General features: G+C 56.9%; 1 protein-coding gene across 3 annotated transcripts in view; it reads right to left on the minus strand.

The window, feature by feature from the left end:
- SEPTIN9 (septin 9) overlaps positions 1-27,268 on the minus strand; it is a 146,544-nt gene that overhangs the window by 88,647 nt on the left and 30,629 nt on the right. The window contains exon 1 of one of the 3 annotated variants that reach the window (XM_047709166.1): positions 658-849. The exons of the other annotated variants lie outside the window; for them this stretch is intronic. Within the exon in view, the coding sequence (XP_047565122.1) occupies positions 658-712 (55 nt within the window). The 5' untranslated portion in view covers positions 713-849. Of the gene's footprint in view, positions 1-657; positions 850-27,268 lie in introns of those variants that run through there. 3 annotated transcript variants of the gene reach the window in all.

The following is a 27,268-nucleotide window of genomic DNA, read 5'->3' on the forward strand; positions in this document are numbered from 1 at the left end:
AGGCTCAGGGCTGGGGAGCCCGGCGCACTCGGAGGGAAGAGCCCCCAAGTCCCGGCACACTCCGTAAACCCCGAAGGGGGGAGGGGACCAAAATGCGCTCCCCACCCGCACGCAGGCCCCTCCTCCCCCGCGCCGCCCGACTTCGGGAGGCGGAAGGGGGTGTCCCCGGGCTTGGATTGGGGGGGCCAGGGGCGCCCCCCCTCTAGACCCCACCGGCCCGAGCCGCGTCCGCTCAGCGGCCTCCCCGGCGGGGATTCGGCTCGGTCCAGCCCCGAAATGGGTGTGGGGGAGGGCGGCCGCGCTCCGGGCAGGACGCAGAGGCGGGGGACCGGCTCCCCTCCCCGCCGCAGGGCCGTGGGGGCCCGAGGGCCGACGGGGAGCGCCGCAGGGAGGGGACCGAGCGACGGCCCCGAGGGAGCCGCGAGCCCCGGCCAGTACCGCGGGCGCCCCGCGAGCCCTCGAGGGGGCTGTCGCCGTTCGGCAAATACAATAAAAGGAAGGAAGCCGGGAGGCAGCGCGGGGGCCGCCGAGGGGCGCGGGCCCCCGAACCGGGTCCTCCACGTAGGCGGCGCGGGACGGGGGGCGCGCGGCGGGAGGGCGCCCCTTCGGGGGGTCCCGCCCGCCCCTCCTCGCGCCCGCGGCGCGCCTGGCACCCACCTTCGAAGTCCGAGATGATCCCGTCCAGCTGCGCGTTGACCGCGGGGTCGGACATGGTGGCTGGCGGGCGGCGCGGCGCGCGGAGGGCGGCGGCGAGGAAGCGCCCCGGCGGCCCGGGCCCTGCGCCCGCGCTCCCGCCGAGCAGAGCTGGCCACCCGAGCCCCTCGGCCCCCGGGCTCGGCTGAATGAATGGGGGAGGCGGGCGGGCGCCGGCCTCGGCTCCCCGCGCCCCCGCCCCGCCCCGCCCCGCCCCCGCCGCCCGGGCGGATCAGGTTCCCGCACCCGGCCCGGCCTCCCCGGCTCGCACTGGCTGCTCCGCCCGCCCGTCAAGGCCCGGGCCTGGGGGTGGGGGGGGCGGGTGCTGGGGCCCGCGCCGCCGCCGCCGCCGCCGCCGCCGCCGCCGCGGGGACAGGCCGAGTCCTGGGCGCCCGATCAGGCGCCCCGCTCCTCCCCGCCTGGCCCGCGCCCCGGGACGGCGACCGACGCGGCTCGGCCCCTCCCCCCCCCGGACGCCCCGCCGCGGCCAGATGTGGGCGGATGTGGGGGCCGGGCGTCGACGCGGGGGCGGCGCCGAGTGCGGGGGGAGAGATTCCTCCCCTTCCCTGGGGCACAGGGTTCCTCCAGCGGGAGGTTTTATTTACGCAGCCAAAGTTCACCGCCGCCGCCGCCGCCGCCGCTTACGCGCGCTCAGCGCCTGCAAGGGTTAAGCGCCGGAGCTGGCGGGCCGCGGGACCCCCGCCTGTGGGCCGGGAGCCGCGGAGTGAGGGGCGAGCGCCCGAGTCACGTGGCCCGGGGGCGGGGGGTGCGCCCCTCCAGCGACTCCCCCCACCCCAACCGTATACCCCTGGGGTCCCTTGCTGCACCCTCAGAGCCAGGTGACAGAAAAAATGCCAGCCCCTGGTGGGGGGGGGCAAGGAAGGAGCGCCCCTGCCAGAACAGCCAGCGAAACGTGCCGCCCGCAGCCTCCACAATAAGGGGGGGCGGCCTGCTTGGTGGCATCGAGCGTCAACCTCGGCCTTTCCCCCTGGTAAGGCGGCGATGTTTCATAGGGCCTGAAGGAAGGCGTTCCGGAATGGGGAGAAGGGGGGCTCGCCATCTCCGCTGTACCTCAGGCCTGGTCTTGCCCTCCAAGACAGCCGTTTCTACACGTGCCCATCCGTTGGCAAACACTGATTAAATTCTGTCACCTGCAAGGGAGGCAGGCAGGTCCTCCAGGCTGGGTTGGAACCGGCGAAGCAAAAGGACAGAGCCCCCAGGAAGGGCTCTCCGGGGCTGGCCCCCACAGCGGAGGGGCCTTCCTGTCCCTCCCTGGGCTAGTCAGGCCGTCCGCTCCCACCCGCTGTCCCGCTCGTTACCTTAGACCAAGAACCTCTGCCCCAAGTCAGGCCCTCAAGCCCAGTGAGAGTCCCCGGCAGGGACTATACCCTCCCTGTGCGGCCTGCACAAGCTGGAGGGCTGTCCCAGGTCTCAGGTTGATGACTGCCACTCCCCTCCCAGCCCCCACACCCCTAGTCTGGAAAGATCCCGAAAGGGCAGGAGATGCTGAGGCCTGACTGACATCCCAGTCCCTCCCCATCTCTTCCTGAGAACACAGGGTTGGGTGGCTTTATCAAGCAGCTGAAACCGAGTACTTTCTTTAAAAAAAAAAAAAAAAAAAAAGTGGTCACTCCCTCCCTCATGCTTTGGATATTTTGAACTATTTTCAACTAAGTGAGTTTGTGGACATGGAACTGCAAAACCACAGACACTTCGGATGCGCGCACACCCTCTTCTGCCTGGGGCCCGGGTTTCAGCCAGGGAGTCACTGCTGCCATCGCGGGCACCCCAACAGCCTTCCCAGTGGCCCCGGCATGTCCTGCTGCAAAGCCAGCACCAGCACTGAACAGCCAAGCTCTCTGGGCCACCTGTCCACCCAGTACTGGGCAGCTGGGTGGTCCACTGCCCCTGTAAAGAGGCCTAAATACACAGGCCCCTGGGAAGGTGCTGGTCCATGGCATTATTCTCTCCTGTGCTTATAAAAACCCCGGGGGAGTGCAGACACACCCACGCAATTGTTCCAGAGAGCAGGCCTGGAGCTCCCCCAGATTAGCACAGATTGGGCTTACTGTGCATTCTTCGTGTCCCCTTCGTGGAGCTGAACAGATGTGTGCTTATCTCCTCGGGGAGCCCAGCCCGGGTGCACGCCTCGCCAAAAGGCTCCCCTGTGGGAACCCAAAGGACAATGGCAGGAGGGAGCCAACTTCCACGGCCAGAAAGTGCCCATCCGGTCCACACCCCTGCCTTCGGCTTAACCACAGGGCCACCGCTGCCCCTGGGCCTTGACACCTCCAGGTAAGGAGTGTTCCCCACGCTCCCTCGGGAAACCATACCCGGCACTTGGCCACACTCCCAGCCAGGAAGTTCACCCTTGTATCTAACCAACTGCTCTAATTGTACATCATTTATTTCCTCCTTTTTGTCTGTCTTCAGAGGCGATGGGAAACAGCTGAGCACCACCCTTCACATAATGATCACCTTCTCCAAACCCGAAAACAATCTGGCCGCACTCCACCTTCGCTTTCCCCGCAGAAATCCTGCACCCAGTTCTGTCTCTGCCCAGCCTTCGATCACCTCTGTGGCTTCGTCCAGTCTGCAAAGTAGGCCTTATGGGGAGGTGAGGGGTTCCCAGCCCCCTTCTCAGGGCAGAACAGTCAGGGCAAAGGGTGGGGAGGGGGAGGGCAGGCTGGGCTGGGGCGCTGTGCAGATCAAGGGAGCCACAGCAGAGAGAGGAAAGTGAGCTTAAATTTGGCAAGAAAAACAGAATAAGGCGTCCGCATTCTGTGATGGCCACGGAGAAGGCAAGACTGTAGGCCTGGCCCAAGGGGAAAGAGTGATTAGAGGGGACACCGGAGGGGACACCCACCTCCCAGGTTCCCCCAAGAGACCTGCGGTAGGTGCTTCAAAAACACACATCCTCACGAACTTCAGAATGGGACCTGATTCGGTATGAGGATCTCTGCAGATGTGATCACCCTGCAGAGAAGATCACCCTGGATTCGGACGGCCCCTAAATCCAAGAACAAGCGTCCCTGTAAGAGGTCAAAAGGAGGAGACGCAGAGAAACCATGTGAAGTCAGAGGCAGAGATTGGAGGGATGTGGTCACAAGCTGGGGACACTTGGGACCCCAGAGGCTGGAAGAGGTGAGGAAGGATTCTTCCCTCGAACCTTCAGAGGGAGTGGGGCCCTGCTGACACCTTGATTTCAGGGTTGTGGCCTCTAGAACCACGAGAGAAGACATTTCTGCTGTGTGAAGCCCCTCGCGTGGGGGTCCTTTATAACGGTGACCCCCAGACGCTCTGCGGACCATGATTCCACGTGCACGTCCCAAAGAGGTGCATGAGCCCCCAAACCTGCTGTAGATAAGGAATGCTGTTGTACAGGTGGCCGTCCTGAGGGGACCGGGGGGCTGGGGACATTCCAACAGCAAGCAGCAAGCTTTAATAATCCTTGACGGGCCAGGGGTGGATAAGAAAGGTCTAATATGAAGTCCAGTTTTAGACTTTTCTGGAAATGGGAAAGACCAGGCCTGGAGAGAAACCCCATGGGTCAGGCCCTGGTGGGATGAGCCTTGGGAAAGAGGGAGGTAGGAAATGGATGGGCGGAAACAGCCGTCTGGCTCAACCCCTGTATCCATGACCCGGGACTCCATGCAGGGACGGGAGAGCAGGGGGAGGACAGTGGCTCTTTGCCCGGCTGCCCTGAGCCTTTGGAACGGACACCCTGTTAAGTGGACCATCTGTTTCCTCAAAGACCAGAACAGGCGCTCATGGCCTCAGCCCAGCCCACGCCTGGCGCACAGTAGGGCCTCCATGAGCTCCAGAGCCTTGGATCCATCAGCTGCCCGGCCCTCCACAGCCCCCAAGCTCCCTCTGCCCTCCACCTTTGTAAACGGTCCCTCCATCCACCTAGCGGCTCAGGCCAAGGGCCTAGGCATCAGCCTTGGGTCCCCTCACCCCTCCCCACAGCCAGGCCATCAGTGACTTTCCATCTCCAAAGTGGAAATCTGTGGGTCCGGCTGCTTTCGACCTCAAGTGCCCCCACCTCGGGTCCAACCCCCTCCAGGGGTGCATGCTGCCTAATGTCTAAAGGAATTTGTATTATATAAATCGAGCAGATAACTTAGTTTTAAAATGTGATTTGTTTCTAATCTAACATGATTTGTTTCCAATAGGGCGATGCCAAAATGCACAGAACGTGAGGCGTAGCACTCAAACCGGACCTCAGCCCACAGCAACATGGCACGGAGCACATCAATCCCGGCCGTTCCCAGGACTGCAGCTGTCCCCCGCCCCGGCTAAAACTTCTTTCCATCCACCTCTGTCTCCCCGTGTGCCCCCCCTGGGCCCCGCAGTCTCCCCTCTACTTTGTGTCTCTGTGAACTCGGAGGCTCGAGGAAACCTCACACGAGTGAGATCATCGTGTTTGTCCTTTGGGGTCGGGCTTAGCTCACCGAGCTCACGGTCCTCAAGGTTCGTCCGTGTGGCGGAGTGTGTCAGGATTTCCTTCCGTTTTAAGGCTGACGTTCTGCCGTAGGCCCACTGCACATTTTGCGTACCCGTCCATCCGCCGATGGACACTTGGGTTGCTTCCACTTTTGGCTGTGGGGAATGAGTTGCTGGGAACCCGGGCGTGTGCCCGTCTCGGAGGCCCGCGCCCCCGCCCTCGCGCACTTACCCAGAACCCAGACTGCTGGATTGTACTGTAATTCCACGGCACTTAATTTTAAGCAATAATTTATATTTAACTTACTTTTTATTGTATATACATTCCCCAAAATATGAATTACGTGTTCGATTACATTTCTAACGACGGTTGTGTTTAACAGCCGGCTCACAGGATACCCCGGAACTGAACAACGGGCTGTCGCTCCCGGCCACCCTCTCCCGCTTGGGTTCCTGCAGAGCCTCCCCAGCCGGGAGCTTGCTTCCTCTCTTGCCCCCTCCATCCAGATCTCAGGGACGCTTCAAGATCACATTACGTCACCTCCCGTGCCCTCGTTCACGCTCAGAATCGACTGCAAATGCCTTACCTTGGCTCCCAAGGTACCACATGCCCGCGCCCATCTCCACCTGGTCTGCTCACCAGCCGGCTCCTTCACACCGCCTTCTGCCTCAGGACCTTTGCCTCTGCTGCTCCCGCTGCCTGGGCGGCGTCCCTAAGGTGTCCCCCCGCTGGCTCCCTGTCATTTCCGTCTTAAATATCAGCACCACCATCCCAGGGTCTCCCAGGAGACCCCCTGAGACAGTTGCTTCCTCGCCTCCCAGCATGCAAGGAGGACTCCTCAAGAACCTGTCAGCTCCCTGGGGAATGACAAAGTTCAGTTTCCTTCAGAGGACGGCTGGGTCCCGGTGACTCCTGACAGAGGATCAGTTCACAGGGGCACAGGGCACATTCAGGATTCATGCCGACTCTCTGAATGCCCCCAGCATTCGGGATGACAGGCACGGCACCCTCTGCACCCCAACCAAGGCACCGGGCACCCCTCTCCCTTTCCACGGCCCTGGGATGCCATCAGGGTCCAACCACCGCATCTCTCGAGCTGCCAGGGTGTGAAGCTTCCCGTGAAGCCTGTCTGTGGGTACAGCTGACATTTCACGAGCCCACATGCCACAGAACACCCTTCCTCCATCTGCCCGGCTGCTTAAATGCAACCATAAGGTTTCACTTCAAAGGGGAATGCCGTTTTCTTAGCACATGATTAATCTGTTCCCCAGACTCCCCAGCCATCGCCCCAGCCTGCTTTGTTCAGAAAATTTACAGCAAACTGTGACCACAGCAGCCCCGGCCTTATCTCAGAGGCAGGGAGCTTTTTAAACAAAGTATTACTCCTCTAAATTCATGCTTTCGGGTCACGGAAGGAAGCTGCTGGCCGGCAGGACCCGGGCAAGCTCCCTGCTCCCTGCTCCCTGGCTGGCCTCCCGACCGTGCCCCACCCAAGCCACCTAGCCCTGGGGACAGATGCTCAGGACCCCAGCAGCTGGCCACTCCCATGGCAGCCCTGCCTGGCCCTCCCATTTTCTGTTTCAGTTGTAAATTTTCCTGCAGGGACATGAAAGCCACTGGGACCACCTTGCAAGGTGGAGGCAGCAGCTACTAACCTGGGGATGGGGCTGGGGTGGGGGGGCGGCGACAGAAAACTGCTTGGAAGCTGTAACACCCCAAGGTGATTTCAGGGGCTCTGGCACATCCAATGGGCTTTTGGATCCCCCAGCTGAAAAGGGGGAGGAGGAGAACGGTGGCTCACGCCGTATCCCTGATTCGTGCCCTCTTCACACAGTCCATTCCTACTGGGTCTGCTCCTACTCCAGCCCCCAGAAGAAGGCTTCAGAAGGGTCTGGAATTCCCAGCCCACTGGCAGCGAGCTGAGGCCAGAGGTACAGAGGGGGGCCGGGGGCACACTGCATCCCATCCAGAGTCACACAGGGGCCTCGAAGGAGGGGCCGGCCTGGTATTCACCCAGCCTCAAAGCAGCCAGTGGCTAGGCCTTACCCCGTGGCTGCCAGGACACCTGGCTGGGCCACATGCCCGAGAGGACAGGCTGTCCCCTCGGCATCCTGCCCTCCTCGCTGCCCTTCCCGAGCAGGCACCCTGCTCCGAGGGCTCAGGAGCTGGCGGCAGCTCACACTGCCGCAGCGTGGGGACAAGAGCTGAGTCACCCGCCTTCCCCCAGCTCCACGTCAGCATGAACAACAGCGGATCCGAGCAGAGAAGAAAGGCCAACAGGCCCTCTGTGGCCGAACTTATTTTTAAAGTCACCGCAGTAACCGAGGTGACGTTGGCCCCAGGGAGCTGCCCGTCTGCCTGCCCCTTTGGACTCGGGACATATGCCCTAACAGTGCTCCCGGCCCCGCCCCCGCCCAGGAGACAGCCAGCAAGCAGGTGGGAGGAAAAGCGGACTGAGGCTCCGAGTGGCAGCCGTCAACACAGGAAGGGCAGGAAAGGGGGAAACCCCCCTGCACCCTCTCACAAGGGTCTTCAGGGCTTACCGGGGCACATACAGCCCTTGCTGGGATCCCCCTTCAATGCCTGCCCCCAAAATGCCCCTTTGCCTTACCCTTGAACACCTCTGGTGATGGGGAGCTTAGTGCCTTTCAATGTTGTTTACTCTGTCTTTGTTCAGTTTGGGCTGTTTTTGTTTTTGTTTTTGTTTTGTTTTTTTTTTTTTTAAAGATTTTATTTATTTATTTGACAGAGAGAAATCACAAGTAGGCAGAGAGGCAGGCAGAGAGAGAGAGGAGGAAGCAGGCTTCCTGCTGAGCAGAAAGCCCGATGTGGGGCTCGAACCCAGGACCTGGGATCATGACCTGAGCCGAAGGCAGCGGCTTAACCCACTGAGCCACCCAGGTGCCCCATGTTTTTGTTTTGTTTTTTAAAGATTTTATTTATTTATTTGACAGATGAGAGATCACAAGTAGGCAGAGAGGCAGGCAGAGAGAGAGGGGTAGGCAGGCTCCCTGCGGAGCAGAGGGCCCAATGGGAGGCTCATTCCCAGGACCCTGAGATCATGACCTGAGCCAAAGGCAGAGGCTTTAACCCACTGAACCACCCAGGTGCCCCTGTTTTTGTTTTTTAAGATTTTATTTATTTGAGAGAGAGAGAGAGAGAATGAGCGAGAGAGAGAGGATTGGGTAGCGGGTCAGTGAGCAGAGAGCCCAGTATGGGACTCAGTCCCGGGATTCTGAGATCATGACCTGAAGGCAGTCGCTTAACCAACTGAGCTGCCCAGGCACTCTAGTTTGGGCTTTTAAAAGAGAGAGAATGGTAGAGACAGAGGTAGAAAGAGGGCAGGGAGAGGGAGAGACTATAGCTTTTGCCCATGGAAGAAGGTTATCAACTTTACTCTTTTCAATAATAGAAAAGTGAGGGGCGCCTGGGTGACTCAGTCGGTCAAGTGTCTGTCGTCTGCTCAGGTCATGATCCCAGGGTCCTGGGATCGAGCCCCGCATCAGGCTCTCTGCTCAGCGGGGAGCCTGCTTCCCCCTCTCCCACTCCCCCTGTTTGTGTTCCCTCTCTCACTGTGTCTATCTCTGTCAAATAAATAAAATCTTAATAAAAATCTTAAAAAAAATAAAACTTAAAAAAAATTAAAAAGTCAAAAAGCAAGCAAAAACCCCAGAAGAGCGGAAAGAAGATGCAGAGGTAGCGATTGCCAACAGCCTTACAGCAGCCTGGAATTCGGGCATGTGCCCCTCCATTTTGAGGAAGGGGCTGAGCCATGGGACCCCCAGGGAAGGCTTGGAGGAGGGGCCCCTAGGGAGACATCAGCTCCCAGGCGTCCCTAGCAACGGCAGAAACCTGACTACAGAAGCTTGCACGGGAAAGCTCTGGGGCCTGGAAGAGAACTGGTTTCCCATCAGCGGGCCTCTGTGGGGAAATGTCCCCAGAAGCTAGTCCGTAAGCCCGGGGCAGGGCGCGGGGGGGTGCTCCAGAGCGGGAGACAGGCCCTAGAAACAGCAGCCAGGGGAGGAGCAAGTGTCTAGGCGCACCTGGGCTCCTTGCCCCTTCTCAGCCGGCAACCCCAGGATCCCAGGTGCTACAGGGCTCTGCCCAGGGTTTAAACCGAGGCTCGGGGTGGGGGGAGGGGAGAAGGCTGGATGCCTCGGCCTCTGTCTGGGCCAGGCCTCTAAGGGCTCAGTGGGAAGCCACCCATATGTGGGGACAGTCCTGAGCGAGCGGGTCCCCAGGCCCCTCTCCTCCCCCACCTCGCCCTCCTCCTCTTTCTCATTTCCACTGAGCAACTTGGGCCGTGCCTCGCCTGCCCCACATCTCCGGGGAACGATGGGGAAGAAAGAAGAAGAGCTGGTCAGCTCACTCAGGAGATACTCAGGAGCACGACGTCTGGGGACAAAGGGCCCGACGTCAGTAGCCAAAGTGCGGCGGGGCAGGGTGGGGGCCCTCCCTGTGGCCTGGATTCTTCTGCCTGTTCCTGCCCGCCGCGCACCAAGAGGAGGCTGTGTACCGCCGGGTGCATCCCTCGGCCCGGCGTGGCCCCTGGGGGAGGGCGCCCACGGTGCCTCACTCTACCTGAGATGCAGCCTCTGGGTCTGGGCCCGGAGCCTTGGGAACAGAGTGCTCTGCGTGGGAGGGAGGCTGGCCAGGCCCCCTCCCCATGAGCCAGCACTGCTTTCCCGGGTAATGACATGTCCCCATGACCAGGGCTGCCGGGGCCAGCAGGCAGCCAAACCAACCTCAATGAACCATTTGTCCCTCGTGTGAAGTGACCTCAGGGACGGGGACGTAATGGGTTTGCTATTACCACAGCCCGCCTGGTGCTCGGGTCCCCCCACCCCCAGCATGAGTCACTCGCCGAGATGACAAGGCTGGGCTGAGGGCCCTGACCAGGGGGATGCCAGCTCTGGCCAGGCTGTGAGGAGAGAGACCAGCCCCAAGGACAAAGGCCGCCCAGTGCCAAGGCCCCAGCGGGGGGGGGGGGGGGGGGGGCGGTGCAGAGGCTTCCCCTAGACTGTCTGCATCCGGGGCCCCTGAAGCCAACAGAAGGCCTCTGTGTGTCTCTTTGCTCCTTGGGCACCTGGGCAGCCGTGCCCCTCCTGCCCATGTAGGGACAGACAGTCTTCCAGGAGACTCCTGCAGACGGGGAGCTGAGGGGGAGGACTGACCTGGAAAATGGCCAGAGGGAAGAGGAACAAGACAGCCCAAAGCCTTTAAGAGCCAGTGCCCCACCGCCCCCCAGCATCGCTGGAGTGGCCCCAAGTCAGAGACAGGTTTGGGGTGTCTTTCATCACTGCTGAACACCCAGGCTCCCTCACGCGCTTGGCTGCAGGCTCCAGGAAGAACCGTGCAGGCCCCAAGCTGGCCTCCCTGCCCAGGGCGTCTGCTCCTCCCAGCCTGACTCAGAGTTGCTGACGGGACCCCATTTCTAGGATGTGCGTCCGACCTTCACCTGCGAAGGAGGTAAGAGCCAAGCAGGGCCCCCAAGACTGTCCCAGACCCTTGGTCCCCATGCCCTCTGCCCCTGCTCAGCTGCTCCTAGTTCCCGGACAAGCCAGTGTCACACCTCTGTGCCTGTCCTCTTCTGTGCCCTCTGCCTGGTAGCCATCCCCTCCTCCCCCCGACCTTGGTTGGCTCATCCTTTTTTTTTTTTTTTTTTTTTTTTAATTTTTTTAAACAGGCTCCATGCCCAGTGTGGAGCCCAATGTGGGGTTTCAACTCACGACCCTGAGATCATAACCTGAGCCGAGATCAAGAGTCCGACACTTCGCGGACTGAGCCGCCCAGGCGTCCCTTGGCTGGCTCACTCTGGAGCCCTCAGGTACTCGGCTCAGATGCCACTTCTGAGAAGCCCCCCGGAGCCCCGGGGGAAGGGACTCTCTCCCGGACCCTTCGGTGGATTTCCCAGGGACCAGGGCAGCTTCTGTCCCAGACCATTCGCTGGAGGGGGGAGCCAGCAATCAGCCTGCGGGGGTGCCAGTCCTCTCCTGCCGCAGGGAAAGACACAGCCAGAGAAAGAAGGAGGCGCTGAGCATCCCCAGTCCGTCCGCTGGCAGTCTTGCGGGCCAGATGGGCTCCCTGGTCAGAACAGCTGTTTTCCAGCAGAGGGAAACTTCCCACCCCAGGGGGCAGGGTGGAGGCCTGCCAGAGGGGGCCACGTCCACACGGGTCTCAGAGACGGTGGAGTCCGGGTCTCTGCAGCTTCTTCCATCCACATGCCCGCAGACCTGGCCCCGGGCCGGCCGATCTTGCCCAAGTGAGCGCACATCTGGAGTGGCACAGCCCCCCGGACGGGAGGGGGCGGGGTGGGCCAGCCGAAGCCGCAGCGCCCAAGGTGCACAGACCAGCGCACAAACCCAAGCGGAGCCTTTGGTACCAGGGGCTTTGTGTTCACGGAGGTAAACGTGGACATTCCAGGCCAGTGAATCACCCGATGTCAGCCCGTTTCACAAGCCCGAGGCCCACCCCGCGGCGGGAGAGAAGGGAACGGATGGAGCCCACGTGACGCATGTGGTCTTCTGGGCGAGCAGGCTGGGCAAGGCCCAGGACTGAGTGGTTCCCACTCGATGATGAATGATTTAGATCATCATCTGTCTAGGAAAAGTCCAGCATGGTCCTGTCGGGGACCTCCGACCTGCAAACACGCATCCCCTTTCTGCAAAACCACATGGCTTCCCTGGTGCCCGTCCCCCATCCAGCCAAGCCGCAGGTGCCCGGGACACGTGCCCGGGACAGAGCAGCACCACACAACCACTGTCAGGGAGAAGGACAGCTGTGATGATCGACCAACCATGTCTGCCCTGGCCTCAGGACAGGCAGCCGGCAGCACATGTACCAAGACACTTGCCATTCTCTCGCCCCTCAAGCTCAGCGCAAATGTCACCTCCTTGATGAGCTGTCTCCCAGTGTCACCTTTCCCAGGAATGATCCCTGCCACAGGGCTGGCCATCACCCTACATACCAAGTGTGGCACAGACCCTCGGTGCCCTCCACAATATCTACTCTCCCTTTCTTCCACGGTGTTAGCTGGACATATCGGTGCCCATCGAAAGAATACATTTCCCAGATGCCCTTGCTGCCAGGAGTGCCCACGTGCCTAGTTCTGGCCAGCAAGAGGGGATCTGAAGTATTTAACTTTCAGGACACTCCTGCCCTTTCCCCTGCCCCAGCAGGAGTGCAGATGTGATGGCAGGAGCCACAGCAACCATCTTATTTCACGGGATAGACACGGCACGTTGAAAGTGGCAGAGCAGCAAAGCGGCCCCACACCGTGCCCCTGCTGTGTTGGGCCGCCCTGATTGCTTACATTTGGATGGGGAAGTGGAAGAGAAATTAATTTCTCTCTCGTGTCGGCCTCTGTTGTTTCGGTCTTTGTTACACAGCCAGAGAGCTCCCTGGCCGATAGGGGATGTGTCCCTCATCCCGCCAGTCTGAGAGCTCCTTTGAAGGCAAGGCAGAGACCTGAGCTTTACGCACTAGCCCCGGGCGGAGTCTGATACAATCGCAGCAGAATGAACAGTCTAGTTCGCCCCAGGTCCATTTTGTTTGCTTGTTTGGGCATTTGCAATTGGAAAATAAAGGTATGAGCTTGACAGAGCACAAACACTAACATAAGTCAGAGGGGTCACCAAATCAATATATGCCTGGAGTAGGCTTGGACTGTTCTGGAAAGTTCTGTGTTGAGATAGACCTTGAGAAAGAGAGTTCTGTTCACCAACACCAACAGACAGAACAGACAGAGCAGAACTGGCCACTCCAGGGACGAATCACGGCCTCAGACCATCAGCAGGAGCCGAGGCCTGGGCTCTGGGTCGGACTGCTGGACACAGACCCAGGGTGACCACTCACCAGGCCACAGGACCGCTGGCCAGTTACTCTACCTTTCTGAGCTGTCCCTGATCCCCGCAAATGTTAGGAATGACAATCCCTATATCGAAGGGATTCGTGATAGCAAGTGTTGGGCACGAAACAGGAGTTGGTCATTGGTAGCACTCGTCACCTGTAACATACAGGTGAACCCCGTTTATCCCTGAACCCAGAGAAGCAAGATGGTTCCACACAGCTGTTAACAACAGAGCCGGGATGGGAACCCAGGCTCCATCCAACTCCACCCACCGTGCTCTTTTTGGGGAAGGAGCAGCCCTGGACAAGTATTCGGAGTGGGCAGGTGGTCAGAAATTCCAAAGGTGACGCTGGGAGCATCTGGCAATGATTCTGTAGGTCATCAGGACATTCATGACTTCCTTTGAAATGCACCAGGAGTAACAACAAAGTGGACCTATGGGTGGATGGAAGGATGGGCAGGCGGACAAAGAGGTGATAAAGCAAAAGTTCGGCATCGGGGTGGAATCAGAGGGACAGGCATGTGGGTATGGACCATAAAGTGCTCCCCACTGCGCTGCACGTGGACCATTTCACAGTCTGTGGAGGGAGGAGAGAGGTGCAGAGAACCACCCCAGCTGCCAGGGCAGGGGCAGACCCCCACGCAGAGACCGTGCAGGAATGCAGCCCTGTAAGTGTGGATGCAAGGGTTCAAAGGCCCTTGCCTCTCAGTCCTGACTGTCCTCTCCCCACTCGCACCTGGAAGGTTCTGCAGAGAGGTGTGGGCCTGCCCAGATGCCCGCTCTCCTTACGCCCTTCTACACCCAGTGCCTGGCGTGGGACAGATGCTAAGCGAACGTCAGCCCCTGCCCCCACGCCTTATCTGCCTGCCCAGAGTTCCCCCAGCGGCTGGGTCCACGCAGTGGACGCTCCTGGACTTCTGGCCAACAACGTCTCCAGCTCCACTCCAGTCACCCCACAAACATCCTAAGTCATAAATAAAGCACTAGCAAATGTCACAATAGCTTCCCCTCCATGGCGCCTACCCCTCTCCCCCCAGCGCTCTGTCCTGACGGCCAACCCTTGGACTAAGAGCCCCTTTCCAGGGTTGCGTCTCCTGAGGCTGCGCCCAGCCCCCGGCAGGCCAAAGGTGGATGCGGAAGCAGGCTGGAGACTGCAAACCGTGCTGCCCAGTGCCTGGCTGCCGGGAGCCCCCCAGGAGGGGCAGCCCCTCTCTGTCCTCCAGTCCCCACTCAGAGAACCAGAGAGAGGACGGGAATGGAGGGGGCCTCTGGGGACGTAGTCCTGGTGGTAATGCATGGGGGAGGGGGGAGGAGAATGGAGGGGGAGGGCAAGGGGAAACAGCCAGAGGAGAAGAAACAAGAACAGGAGAGAAGCAGGAGGAGGGCCAGCACTTCCCCAGGACGGCCCCAGTGCCTACAGCCCGCAGCGTTCATCACGTTCACGATTACTGTCCGTCCCCCGCATCGCTCCACAGGCAGCAGAGGGGCAAGGAAGGCAGGAGCCTGTCCAGGCCCTGGGGATCAGGGCAGTTGCTGGGAGACATGAACTAGGCCTGTCCAATCCCCACGTCCATCCGTGTGGCCCTCAACAGGATCAAGGGCAGCAGGGGCTGTGGCTCTGAGTCCCTGCAGAAGGCTCTCAAGGCCAGGGGACCGGGTGCACAGTACGTGTGATGCTGGGGTTGGGGTCAGGGGAAGCGGGCGTTCACTAACCCCGGCGGAGCGGGGGTGCTAACGGGGCAGGGACGCTACCCACTTCTGCAGAGCGAAGCTGCCCGGGCAGCCCCAGCTTGCTCGCTGAAGCCCAGAGTCCCTGTTTGACGTGGTGTCACATCTGGGTCCAGGAACGCCCCCACCAGCAGGGAGACCCACCCCACCCTGTATACTCTTACTCCAAGACCCAGACGCTGGCTCTCCCCTGAGAATGGATACTCAGAGCCCTGGCACAGAAGGAAGGGGCCCGAGTGCTTCTAAACGACCTCCCGCCGGAGCCAGTGTTTGCACGGGTCCCCCACCAGCCCTCCACCATGGACGGCCCTTCGGAGGCTGCAGCCCCTGGGCGAGCGGCGGTGGTCTCCACCCACGACAGCACGGGACACACACAGGACCCACGATCCACGGGCAGGCTCTTTCCCCTGCCGTGACCACCCTGAACCACGGCCACAGCCGGGACACCAGGCAGGACCCCCCACTGGCCAACGTTCCAGAGCAGAGATTTGGCAGCCCCCCAGGGGGCTCGTGCCGGAGGGCGGGGGCAGGCATGTGCGTGAGCCATACGTGGGCAGCTCTCCCCACACATGTGGCTGACAATCGCCCGCGCGTCCCTGCCAGGAATCTGACGGACAGCCCGCCAGCCACGGGGCGCTGGTAATCCCCAGCTGCTCCCCTGACGCCACTCAGAGTCGCCGTCCAAGGCAGGATGGAGAGGGTCACTGTTTTCAAGGTCACACACCCCAAAGGGAGGCACTGGGCCAGGGAACGGAGGCAGACACTCGGGCCGAAGCCATCGACTCTCAGTCATGTCGGTCCGGGGGAGGGGGGCACCCATTCATTGGGCATTTTATTGAGCAACTATAATGAGCCGAGCAGCACAGCCCAGCCGAAGAATCAGCCCATGGAAACACCCAATCCTTCCCTGCGTCTGATGTCATAGGAGGAACTTGGGTTTTTGGAGGCGCAGGGCCCTGGACAGAAACCCCAGCTCAGCTAAGTTATCAGCTGGTGGAATCTGGACCAGTTTCTCGACATCTCCGGGCTTCAGTCTCCGTGCGAAATAGCAGGTCTCGGCAAGATAATGGGACGGTGTCTGCAGGCTGCCCTGGGCTGGGCGGGTGAGTGGGCAGCACACAGGACGAGGGCAAGTCCTTGTGGACGCATGTGACAAGCAGGCATCACGTCTGTGCCACCCTGTGCTCCCACTGGGAATGTCCACACAGTGATCCCTTCATGCCCGTCCTCGGGGACAGGGAAACGACAGCAGGAGGCCACACGTCCCTGCAGCTGCTTCTCCCAAAGCTTCCCAGAGGCTCAAGTGTCATTTCCTTCCCGGACAGCTGCTGGGTCCCCGGATCCAGGGGCAAGTGTACTGGGCCCCACAGCCCACAGAGCGGTGAGCGGAGGGGCTGGCAGGAGGGGATCTGAGCCTGACCAGTCACCTCCAGGCAGTGAGGGGTCATTCAGCCCTCCCTCCAGGCTGGGCAGGGGCTCTAGGGGAAATCCAGTTCCTGGGAGACAGGCCAGACAGAGGGGTGAGGCAACAGGAATGCCCTTCAGTGTCTGCGGCAGAACAAGGCCAGAGAGAGACGCAGACCCGACCAGGACCCCGGCCATTCCGAGACCCGCTTCACATCTGAGGAGAACAGCTGCCATCGAGTACATGTGTGTGAGTGTGTCTGGACGGGTGTGTGTGTGTGTGTGTGTGCACGAGGGAGCGAGGCAAGCCTCGGGCAGATCCCTGTAACCCCATGCCTCAGTTTCTTTATCTCTAAAACGGGGATAACATTACCTACTGCAAAGGGCTATCGTGAAATTAAAATGTGTTCATGCTTGTAAAGCGCTTAGAATAGTACAAGTGTTACAGGTTTACTACACAGGTCAAACACTAAGACGTGTTATTCCGTGCTTAAACAGAGCTTGGCATGCGGCCGGCCTCCGTAGCTGGTGTTCTTGACGGCTCTCAGACCTGGGAGGGTGGGCCTTGGGCGGCAGAGGCGGGGGCTCTGCACCAGGGACCCTTGGCCGGGGGTGGGGGGTGTGTGTTCACACGTGCAACACCGAAGCATGTGTTCATCCACATGCGTGACAATCCGCACACGTCGCCCCAGACCCCTCTGACACCCCACTTAATTACGGCATCTGGGATGAGGCAGGTAGGCCACAGGGCGGAAGCTCCGTTGCCATAGGAACCAGAGGCCACCAAAGACAAAGAGCTGGGCTGGAAGCGTGGCAGGATCAAGCCCGGCCTGATCCCCAACTGTAAAGACAAAGCAGAACATGTGGGGCCTGAGCAGAAGGCCCCCTCCCGATTCAAGCATGTTCCCTACATCGTCACACCTTGAGGGTTAAGTTCCCATCAAGTAACAGACACCTCGGCGGGAGCCTCAGAGGCCCCTTCTACAGTTTTCCTGAACAATCTCCATACAGTCCCCACTTGAATACTTCTAGGCATGGGGAACTCACTACTTTGTGAACTGGCCTGCACCACTGTCAGAAAATCCAGCTTGTGGGCAAAATGCCTCTTTATGTGACGAGTCAAACTACACTTTCTGGGACCTGCCAGGCCTCTGGTCCTGAGGGTGCATTTTGGAGGAACTCAGACTAAGTCCTTTCCTCCTTCTATGTGACGACCCTCCAGATATTCAGACCAGTGACTGTAGCTCTTTTTTTTTCCCCCAAGTAATCTGTACACCCAAGGCGGGGCTCGAACTCATGACCCCAAGATCAAGAGCCACATGCTTGGCTAAGCCAGCCAGGCGTCCCCGCAGCTCTTCTCTTTCTGTGCCTCCTGTCCAGACAACCCCGCAGCACCCTCCCCTCCACTGCCCTGACCCCCTTCAAGCCCCCCCACACCATCCAGGTACCCACCCCCCACACTAGGGGGCCCTCTCTCGTCCTACACATCCTCCTTCACGACTGAGCCCCAGAGAGGCCCCCCCTCTCCAGAGAGCCTGTGGGAGGCTGAGCTGTATTCCCCAAAAAGGTATGTGGAAACCCTAATGCCCAGAACCGTGAAAGCGACCTTATTTGTAAATGAGGGTTTGCAGATGTGATGGAGTTAAGAGGAAGGAATCCTGGATTGGGCAGGGGCTAAACCCCTAAACCCAGGAGCTGGTGTCTCTGTAAGAGAAAGGAATGGCTTCTCTGAACACACAGACGCTCGGGGGAGACAGCCCTAGGGAGCCGGAGGCAGAGACGGCCGTGGGGTACCGGCCATGGGAGGCCGGCGGCCACCGGAGCCCAGAGAGAAGCTGGGAGAGGCTCCCGATTCTCCCTCAGGGTCTCCGGAAGGAGCCAGCCGGGCCGGCGCACTCCTGGCCTCTGCAACTGTGAGAGGAGTGTCTGCTGTGTGAGCCCCGGGCCTGTGGTCCTTTGTTATGACAGGGACTGAGCAGGGATGGCCCGGTGGCCGGTGTCCCCTCCCTCCTGCAGCAGAGCCTGCATCCGCTGGTTTGTCCCGACTGCCAGGTCACGCGGCTGCTCACCCCGAGCTCCGTCGGTCAGTGGGTTTGCGCAGACCTTCCCACGCCCCACAGGCCGGGCGGAACTGCGGCCCCAGGGCATCTGCGGCGGGGGCCCCCCTTTCCCACTCACGGTCAGCTGAGGTTGGCGGGGTGGCCTGGACCCCGTATTCACACAGGCTGCCCAGACCAACTCAGCCGCCTGCCGTCCGCCAGTGTGGGGAGCCCCTGGGCGGTGCGGGGGGGCTTCTGGCCGAGGTTCCTCTCAGGGACGACCCCGTGATCCTGGCCCAGAACCCCCAAGCCCCCAGAGCTTGGGACAAGAGCCCCCCGAACAGGCCCGCAGCCGCTCTGGACGCCCAGGGCCTGACCTGCTCTTCTGTGCACGGACGGGCCCCACCCCCACTTTCTGCTCAGCAACAAAAAGCACAGTTTTGTGCCAAAGGTGGGGCCTGAAGTTTCCCAGAGCCCGGTTTCCTGCCAGGCCTAGGTACAATCTGTAGGACTGCTCGCCCCCGCCTGTGTGTGTGTGTGTGTGTGTGTGTGTGTACACACCCGTGTGCCCACGTCCACACGTCCCACCACATGCAGCACAGGGCCGGGCGGTGGGGGGAGGTTCCTGGTGATCAGGAAGATAGCAAAATGGAAATGAGGGCGGTGCGTGATGGGGCAAGTTGCCACGTCCCAGAAACCTAGGCCTAAATATTGTTAAAACGGTGAATTTTGTGTTAGGGAGGATTCATTGCGCGCGCGCGCGCGCACACACACACACACACGACCCCCAGGGGAAGTCCTTTTCCTTCCTTTCCTTTCACCTCCAAGGATCCCAGGCCTCATGAAACAAGGGTAAACTTCAGATGTGACGGAATCGGTGTCCCGGGCATTGCGGAAACCTCCCCCGGGCCTTCTAGGTGTGGACGGCGCGTCTCCCGGTATCTGTCACATCTCCTGTCCCCACCCCCGTTTCCTCCTCTGGGCTCCCCAAACCCTAGGGCTGCCTGCTCTGACCCCCACCTTCACACTTGGGTGTGAATCATTTCCTCCACGCACACAGACACACAGGTCGCGGGGGGGCAGGGGGGACAAGGAACAGGCTCCCTTGGGCAGCACAAGGGAAGGGGCTCCTCTTCCCGGATCCCAGGGCCCTGAGCAGTCTGGTGCTCGCCCTTCACGGCCTTTCTCTGGCACCCAGGGGGCCCCTTCCCGTGCACCAGCTCTAGCTCCCAGCCCACCGCCCAGAAACTTCCTGTGGACCAGCTCCCACCTGCCCACGCCCTCCAGAAGCTTCTCTGCCACCCGTGAGGGGCTTCCACAGACCAGCTCCAACCACACCCTCTGGGAAGAGCGTTTCACCACCAGGAGACCACAGGTGTCTGCGGCAGCCACACTTTCTCCAGCAAGGCCTGGACCCCAGACCCAGTGAGGCAGGGCAGCTGGGGCTCCTGGTTCTTCCTGTCCTCTCACGTACTGCTTCCTAGCCCCAGGGCCACAGCGGCCCCCTGCATGCGTGTGTGTGTGTGTGTGTGTGTATGTGTGTGTGTGTATGTCTGCGTGTATGTGTGTGCGCGCGCGCGCGCGCAATGAATCCTCCCTAACACAAAATTCACCGTTTTAACAATATTTAGGCCTAGGTTTCTGGGACGTGGCAACTTGCCCCATCACTGTGCAGCTATCAACTTGCCCATCTCTAGAACATTTTGTCTTATCAAACTGAAACTCTGTGCCCCTCAGACATGAACTTCCCATTCCCCTGGCCCCAGCCCCTCAGCCGCTGCCCTTGACGCATGCGTATCTGTAGAAGACCCGGCCATCGGTTCTTTGGGGGATCCCACGAGAAGTGGCCGTGCTGAAGCGTGTGGGAATCCTGGGTTTTGTTTTTTGAGGACATTCCACACTGTTTTCCACAGCAGCCAGCGGCCGAGCACGAGGGCTCCAATTTCCCCACATCCTGGTCACCGAGTGTTACTCTGTTTTTTGGATAACGTGAGTATAAAGTAGCAGCTCCTTGCTATTCTGACTGGCATGTCTGTAAATTTTAGAGACACTGAGCATCTTTTCCGAGGCCTGTTGGCATCTGTGTGTCTTCTCTGGAGAAATGGCCACGCCAGTCCTTTTGTCCGTTTTTTTAAAATTGGGCTGTTTGGGTTTTTGTTGTTGGATTGTAGGAGTTCTTTATATATTCTAAGTATTAATCCATTATAGATATATGGTTTGCAAATATTTCCACCCACCCCGCTTCCGTGGATTGCCTTTGCTCTTTGTCGAGGTGTCCTGTGAGGCACAGAAGGGTTTTTTTTTAAATTTTGATGAAATACAACTTATCTGTTTTTTCCTTTGTTGCCTGTGCTTTTGGTGTCCTAGACAAGAAACTGGGACCAAACCCAATGTCACAAAGCTTTCTCTCCCCTGTGTTTCCTTCGAAAGTAGCTGCTGCTGCTTCTGCCGCTCTGTGTTCTCCAGAGTCTTGTTCTATCCTTTTAGCAGCTAACCAGCTTCCACCTGCTAATAATGCTGTAGGTTACATTTTGCTGTTCAAATTACTGGTGTGGTGTGGTTTCTGTTTCCTGCCTGGGACCTGACACACACATCAAAGTAAGTAGAAGGAAGGAAGTCATGAAGATAAGGATAGAAATAAAGGGAAAAAAAGAAGAAGAAGAAGAAGACGACGACGAAGAAGATGAAGAAGACGAAGAAGAGGAAGAAGAAGAAGAAGAAGAAGAAGAAGAAAAAAGTTCATTCCTTGAAAAGATCTACAGATCAGGGCACCTGGGTGGCTCAGTGGGTCAAGCCTCTGCCTTCAGCTCAGGTCATGATCTCAGGGTCCTGGGATCGAGCCCCGCATTGGGCTCTCTGCTCAGCAGGGAGCCTGCTTCCTTCCCTCTCTCTCTCTGCCTGCCCCTCTGCCTGCTTGTGATTTGTGATCTCTGTCTGTCAAATAAACAAATATAATCTTTAAAAAAAAAAAAAAAGAGCTACAGATCAATAAGCTCATAGCTGGACTCATGAGAGAGAGAAAGAAAGATAGAGAACATAAATTACTGGTATTCAGAATGAAGGGTTATCCCTAGGAGCCTGCAGACACTGAAATGATAATAAAGGAAAATTACGAACTTTATATGAAATGGACAGATTCCTTCAAAATACAACTTACCAAAACTGACAGAAGAGGAAGTAAAAACCTTGAATAGCTCTCTACATATCAAATGCGTTTAATGTATTCAATTAAATATTAAATTCATTTAACATATTTAATACAAGTACTTAATTTGTCATTAAAAAAAAAAAAAAACAACTTTCCAAGAAAAAACTCTAGGGACAGATGGCTTCCTTGCTGACTTCCATCAAACACTTAAGAAAGAAATAACACCGGGGCGCCTGGGTGGCTCAGTCATTAAGCATCTGCCTCAGGCTCAGGTCATGATCCCAGGTCCTGGGATCGAGCCCCATATCGGGCTCCCTGATCAGTGGGAAGCCTGCTTCTCCCTCTCCCATTCCCCCTGCTTGTGTCCCCTCTCTTGCTATCTTTCTCTCTGTCAAATATATAAATAAAATCCCTTAAAGAAAGAGAGAAAGAAAGAAAACGAATTTTATGCAAACTTTAACGAAAAACGGAGAGGAGGATACACTTCTGAACTCATTTCATGAGGCTGAAAGAACACTGACAAAGGCATTACCAAAACAAACTAACCAAAAAAACACCAAACCAATAATATCCCTCATGATCTACATAAAAAATCCTTTACAAAAAATTAGGCAAATCAAATCCAGCAATGTATGAGAAGGACTGCATATTGTAACCAAGTAGGACTTATACCAGGAATACAAGCTTGGTTTAATATTCAAAAATCGATCATCGTAATTCACCCTATTAGTAGAACAAAGGAGAAAATTATGATCTTTTCTTTTTTTTTTTTTATAAAGATTTTATTTATTTATTTGACAGAGAGATCACAAGCAGGCAGAGAGGCAGGCAGAGAGAGAGGAGGAAGCAGGCTCCCTGCTGAGCAGAGAGCCCGATGCGGGGCTCGATCCCAGGACTCTGAGATCATGACCTGAGCCGAAGGCAGCGGCTCAACCCACTGAGCCACCCAGGCGCCCCATATGATCTTTTCAATAGATACAGGAAGAATACTTATCAAAGTCAACATCCATCCACGCTAAAAACTCCAGCAACTTAGGGACAAAAGGGAATCTCCTCAGTCTGACAAAGAGCCATATTTGGAAAATCTATAGTTAACATCCTAAGCTCCGGCACAAGATGACGATGACTACCCACTCATCTTCAATATGGTACTGGCCGTTCTAGCTAGTGTAATAAGGCAAGAAAAAACTACTAACGGAATCAAGATCAGGAAGAAATAAGTAAAACAAATACTGGGATAAAAAATGACTTTGGGGGCACCTGGGTGGCTCAGTGGGTTAAAGCCTCTGCCTTCAGCTCAGGTATTGATCCCAGGGTCCTGGGATTGAGCCCCACATCGGGCTCTCTGCTCAGCAAAGGAGCCTGCTTCCCTTCCTCTCTCTGCCTGCCTCTGTGCCTACTTGTGATCTCTCTCTCTCTGTCAAATAAATGAAATAAAATCTTTAAAAAATAATGACTTTGACAAGGTCACAGGATATAAAATGTATATACAAAATCAACTGCATCTTATTATATATCAGCAGCAATTGGAAATGAAACTTAAAATATATATTCAATTGACAACAGCACCAAAAAAAATTGTTAGAAATAAATTTAACAACTGACATGAAGATCTTTTCACTGACAACTATGGTACAGTGTAATTCTATAGAGACTGAAGAAAAACGCCTTTAAAAATGGAAACAGAGGGGCACCTGGGTGGCTCAGTGCATTAAGCCTCTGCCTTTGACCCGGGTCATGATCCCAGGGTCCTGGGATCGAGCCCCATGTGGGGCTCTCTGCTCAACAGAGAGCCTGCTTCCCTTCCTCTCTCTCTGCCTGCCTCTCTGCCTACTTGTGATCTCTGTCAAGTAAATAAATAAAATCTTTAAAAAAAAAAAATGGAGACAGACTTGAAACAAATAATACATTATATGTTGGTTTACAAAATAAGTAAATAATAAACATGGAGACATACCACGTTTATAAGATTAGAAGAGCTGGTGTCATTAAAATATCAATTCTCTCTAAATTGACCTATAGATTCAATGCAACCTCAAAATTCACACAGCATTTTTTTTAAAGATTTTATTTATTTGGCAGACAGAGATCACAAGTACACACAGCATTTTTTAATAGACATTGACTAATTCTAAAATTTATAAGGAAATTTAATAGACTGAGAACATCTACGGGCACTGGGCAGACTCAGTCAGTAGAGTGTACAACTTTTGATATCTGGGTCATGAGTTCAAGTCCCACGTTGGGGGTAGAGATTACTTAAAAATAAAATCTTTTAAAAATTTAATAAGAACATTGAAAGCAGTGGTTTGGATATACTGGGAGAGCTTATCTAAAGGCTTATTATAACGCCGCATTAATCAAGACACGGTGGTCTTGGCCAAAGCATAGACAGAATATCAATATAATAGGATAGACTCCAGAAATAGAACCACGTATACAAAGTCAATTGATTTTCAACAAAGGCACCAAGGGACTCCAATGTCTTTTCAAAAATGGCGCTAGAACGACCAGGTATCCATACTGAAAAAATAAACCAGCTAGCAAAACCCAACATAATGAACCTTAACCCCCTACCTCACACCATACACAAAAGATAATTTCTAAACCAAACATAAAAGCTATAACCATAAAGCTTCTAGAAGAAAACACCAAAAATACCTTTGCCACTTGGGAGCAGGCAAGGCCTTCTTATAAAGAACACAGAAAGCAGTAATCACAAAGAAAGAAATCTGTTACATTAGATTACATCAAAATTAAAATTATAAGCTTTTGCTCGTCGGAAGAGATCTTTAAGAAATGAATATTCAAGGCACAGAGCAGGAAAAACATATTTATAATACACATATTTGACAAAAGACCAGTATCCAGAAAGAATAAAAGTCAAGCAATGCACTTTTAATATATTTTTAAAGCTTTTATGTATTAAATTGCCCTCTGGGGGGGTGGAGAAAGAGAGAGCATCTTGCAGAGGGAGAAGCAGGCTCCCCACTGAGCAGGGAGCCCCATGTGGGACTCAATCCTAGGACCCCAAGATCATGACCTGATCTGAAGGCAGACGCTTAACCAACCAAGCCAGCCAGATGCCCCCAAACAACCACTTTTAAAATTGGCAACGGGGCACCTGGATGGCTCGGTGGATTAAAGCCTCTGCCTTTGGCTCAGGTGATGATCCCAGGGTCCTGGGATCAAGCCCCACATCGGGCTCTCTGCTCAGCAGGGAGCCTGCTTCCTCCTCTCTCTGCCTGCCTCTCTGCCTACTTGTGATCTCTGTCAAATAAATAAAAACAAATAAAATAAAATAAAATCGGCAACAGATTTGAAAAGGCACTTCGCAAAGGAAAAATGGATGAGTCCCCTGTAAGCACACAAAAATGTGCTCTCCGGCACTAGTCGTCAGGAAAATGCGAACTGCAGCCCTAACGAAACACCACAACACGCCCACCAGGAGGATGGAATCGTAGAGTGACAGCACCAAATGCTGGCAGGGATGTGGAGCCACGGGAACTCTCGGACAGGGAGGCATGTAAAACGGCACAGCCACCTTAGGAAAAGATCTGGCAGTTTCCTGTAAAACTAAACTCATACCAACCTACCCTTTGGGCCAATAATTTTTTTTTTATAGATTTCTATTTATTTGACAGAAAGAGACAGAGAGAGATGGAACACAAGCAGGGGAAGTGAGAGAGGGAGAAGCAGGCTTCCTGCTGAGCAGGGAGCCCAACACAGGGCTCGGTTCCAGGACCCTGGGATCACGACCTGAGCTGAAGGCAGAGGCTTAATGACTGAGCCACAGGCGCCCCTGGTCCAATAATTCTACTTGGTATTTAGACAAGACAAATGGAAGCTTATGTCCCCCTCTGCCCACGCCCCACAAATTGTATAAGATCGCTCAGAGAAGGGGAGCCCAGCTGGCTCAGTCGGTGGAGCATGCAACGTCTGATCTCAGGGTCGTGAGTTCGAGTCCCACGCTAGGAGTAGAGATGACTTAAAATTTTTTAAAAAATATTTAAAAAAGAAAAAAAAAAGGAATGCTCATCACAGCTTTATTTATAAGAGCCTCACACTGGAAACATGAAAGGAACACCACGTAGCAATCATGGGACAAACCACGGCAAAAACATAGATAGATGGAAAACAACACACAAACCGGCAAAATTAATCAATAATGGAAAAAGACAGAATTTTGGCAGCCCCTAGGCAGGTGGAGGCAGAGACAGACCGGCAAGGAGCGTGGATGGTGACGCCCTGCAGCCTGACCACAGTTAGGACGCACCGTGGAAGTCTAGGTCCAAACCCAGAGGGGTCCGCTGAACTTCTGGGCGTTTCGCGGTGCATCAGTTTTACCACCAAGAGAGAAACAGAAACTTCAAACAATACTGGAGTCTAGCTAGGGAGATGCAAGCTGAGGTGTCTGAAGGGTAATGTGTGCAGATATCAGCAACTTATTCCGACGTGGAGCCCCCAAATCGCATGGGTTGTTGGGGGACACGGTTGATGTACATTACAGAATCCGCGGGTGGACGCAGGGGGATGCTAGAATTCTTTCAGCTTTCCTGTGTGTTTGAAATCTTTCACAGTAAAAAGTTGGAAAATTTTAGAAGAGACTGACGTATCAACCACGAGCAGGGAAGAAAGATGTAGCCAGAGCCCCTCCCCCCGATGCAGGAAGCCGTCAAAGTCCAGGGCCTCGGCAGGTCTCCGTCTCCGAGGGGGTCCTCGCTCCCGCACGGGCGCCTCCCCATCCTCCCCGTGATTCGCATTCTCTCCACCCGCCACTTCTCCACGCCGGCCAGCGGCGAGCAGCCCGGGGAAGGGGACTGAAGGCAGGGGTAGCCTCGTCCTGCAAATCGGGTGAGCGCGGACCGGGCAGGGGCTGGCGCTGGAGGGCCTGCACCGCCACCTTCTGGGGGAAAGGCTTTCCGCAGCCCAGTCCGGCTCCCTTCCCAGGTTTGCAGCCTCCTCCCTCCCCAGGCCCCACCCGGCCCCTCACTGCAGTAATGGGGGCACCCATGCCCAGACAATACACGTTTCCAGAGCCCAGGCCCCCCTGTCCACTCCTCCTCGAGAGGTGCGAGCTGGGGCGGGGGTGGGGGGGGCGCTACAGGGCGTTCTCTGGAGCGTCCTCCACCCCCCAAACCTTTAACATACAACACACCGGCACAGCCCAAGCCCCCAGTCCACGGTCGCCCCCCAGCCCCATCCTCTCCCTCGGACATGGCGCCATCGGGATCAGGACACGCTGGCTGAATGGGGATGCTGGAGCTTGGAAACATGCAGATGTCCACCATCCGAAAGCCGTACCTGGCTTCTTACGAGATAATGACATCCTAGAACATCTCCCCCAGCCCCATAGCCCAGAGCCCTGCATCTTTGAACAGAAATGCCACCTGGAAAGGGCCCCATGGCCCCTGGCAGGCCAGCCGGGCAGATGGCGGGGGGCCACCCATGTGCACTGCGGGAGCAGCAGGGCCAGAGAGGGGCGCGGGCCCAAAGCGAAGCCCCGGAAAGGTGAGGTCTCGGGCCTGAGAGAGCCTCCTGCACTCACCCACCATGCCTGTGACGCCCCTGCCCAGGGGGCCCGTGGATGGTCCCGGAGCAAATGAAGTGGCAAGCAGGGCTTGACCGAAATGTCCCCCGTGTGGACCGAGGATACACAGGCACCCACTGTCCACCGTCCTGCGAGAGCAGCTCTTGAGTCTCCATCCCCTCCCAGGCCCTTACCAGGTGAGCAGGAGAGGCGGCTGCTGAGTCCCCGCCAGCAGGAGGGGTGCTGGTGGGCACATGGGGCCAAGCGGGGCTCCCGATAACTCTGCCCAGGGACATGGGAGCTGGCGGGACGGGAAGGAGCACGTCGCCCCTCCCACACCTGCTGCCATGCGGGGTCACCTTCCCAGGACTCAGGCAGCCTAGCCTCACCCCACGGTTGGCCAAGCAGACACCAGGCCACAGCTGGCGT

The sequence above is a fragment of the Lutra lutra genome, chromosome 16, assembly GCF_902655055.1.
Source record: "Lutra lutra chromosome 16, mLutLut1.2, whole genome shotgun sequence".
Lineage (NCBI taxonomy): Eukaryota > Metazoa > Chordata > Mammalia > Carnivora > Mustelidae > Lutra > Lutra lutra.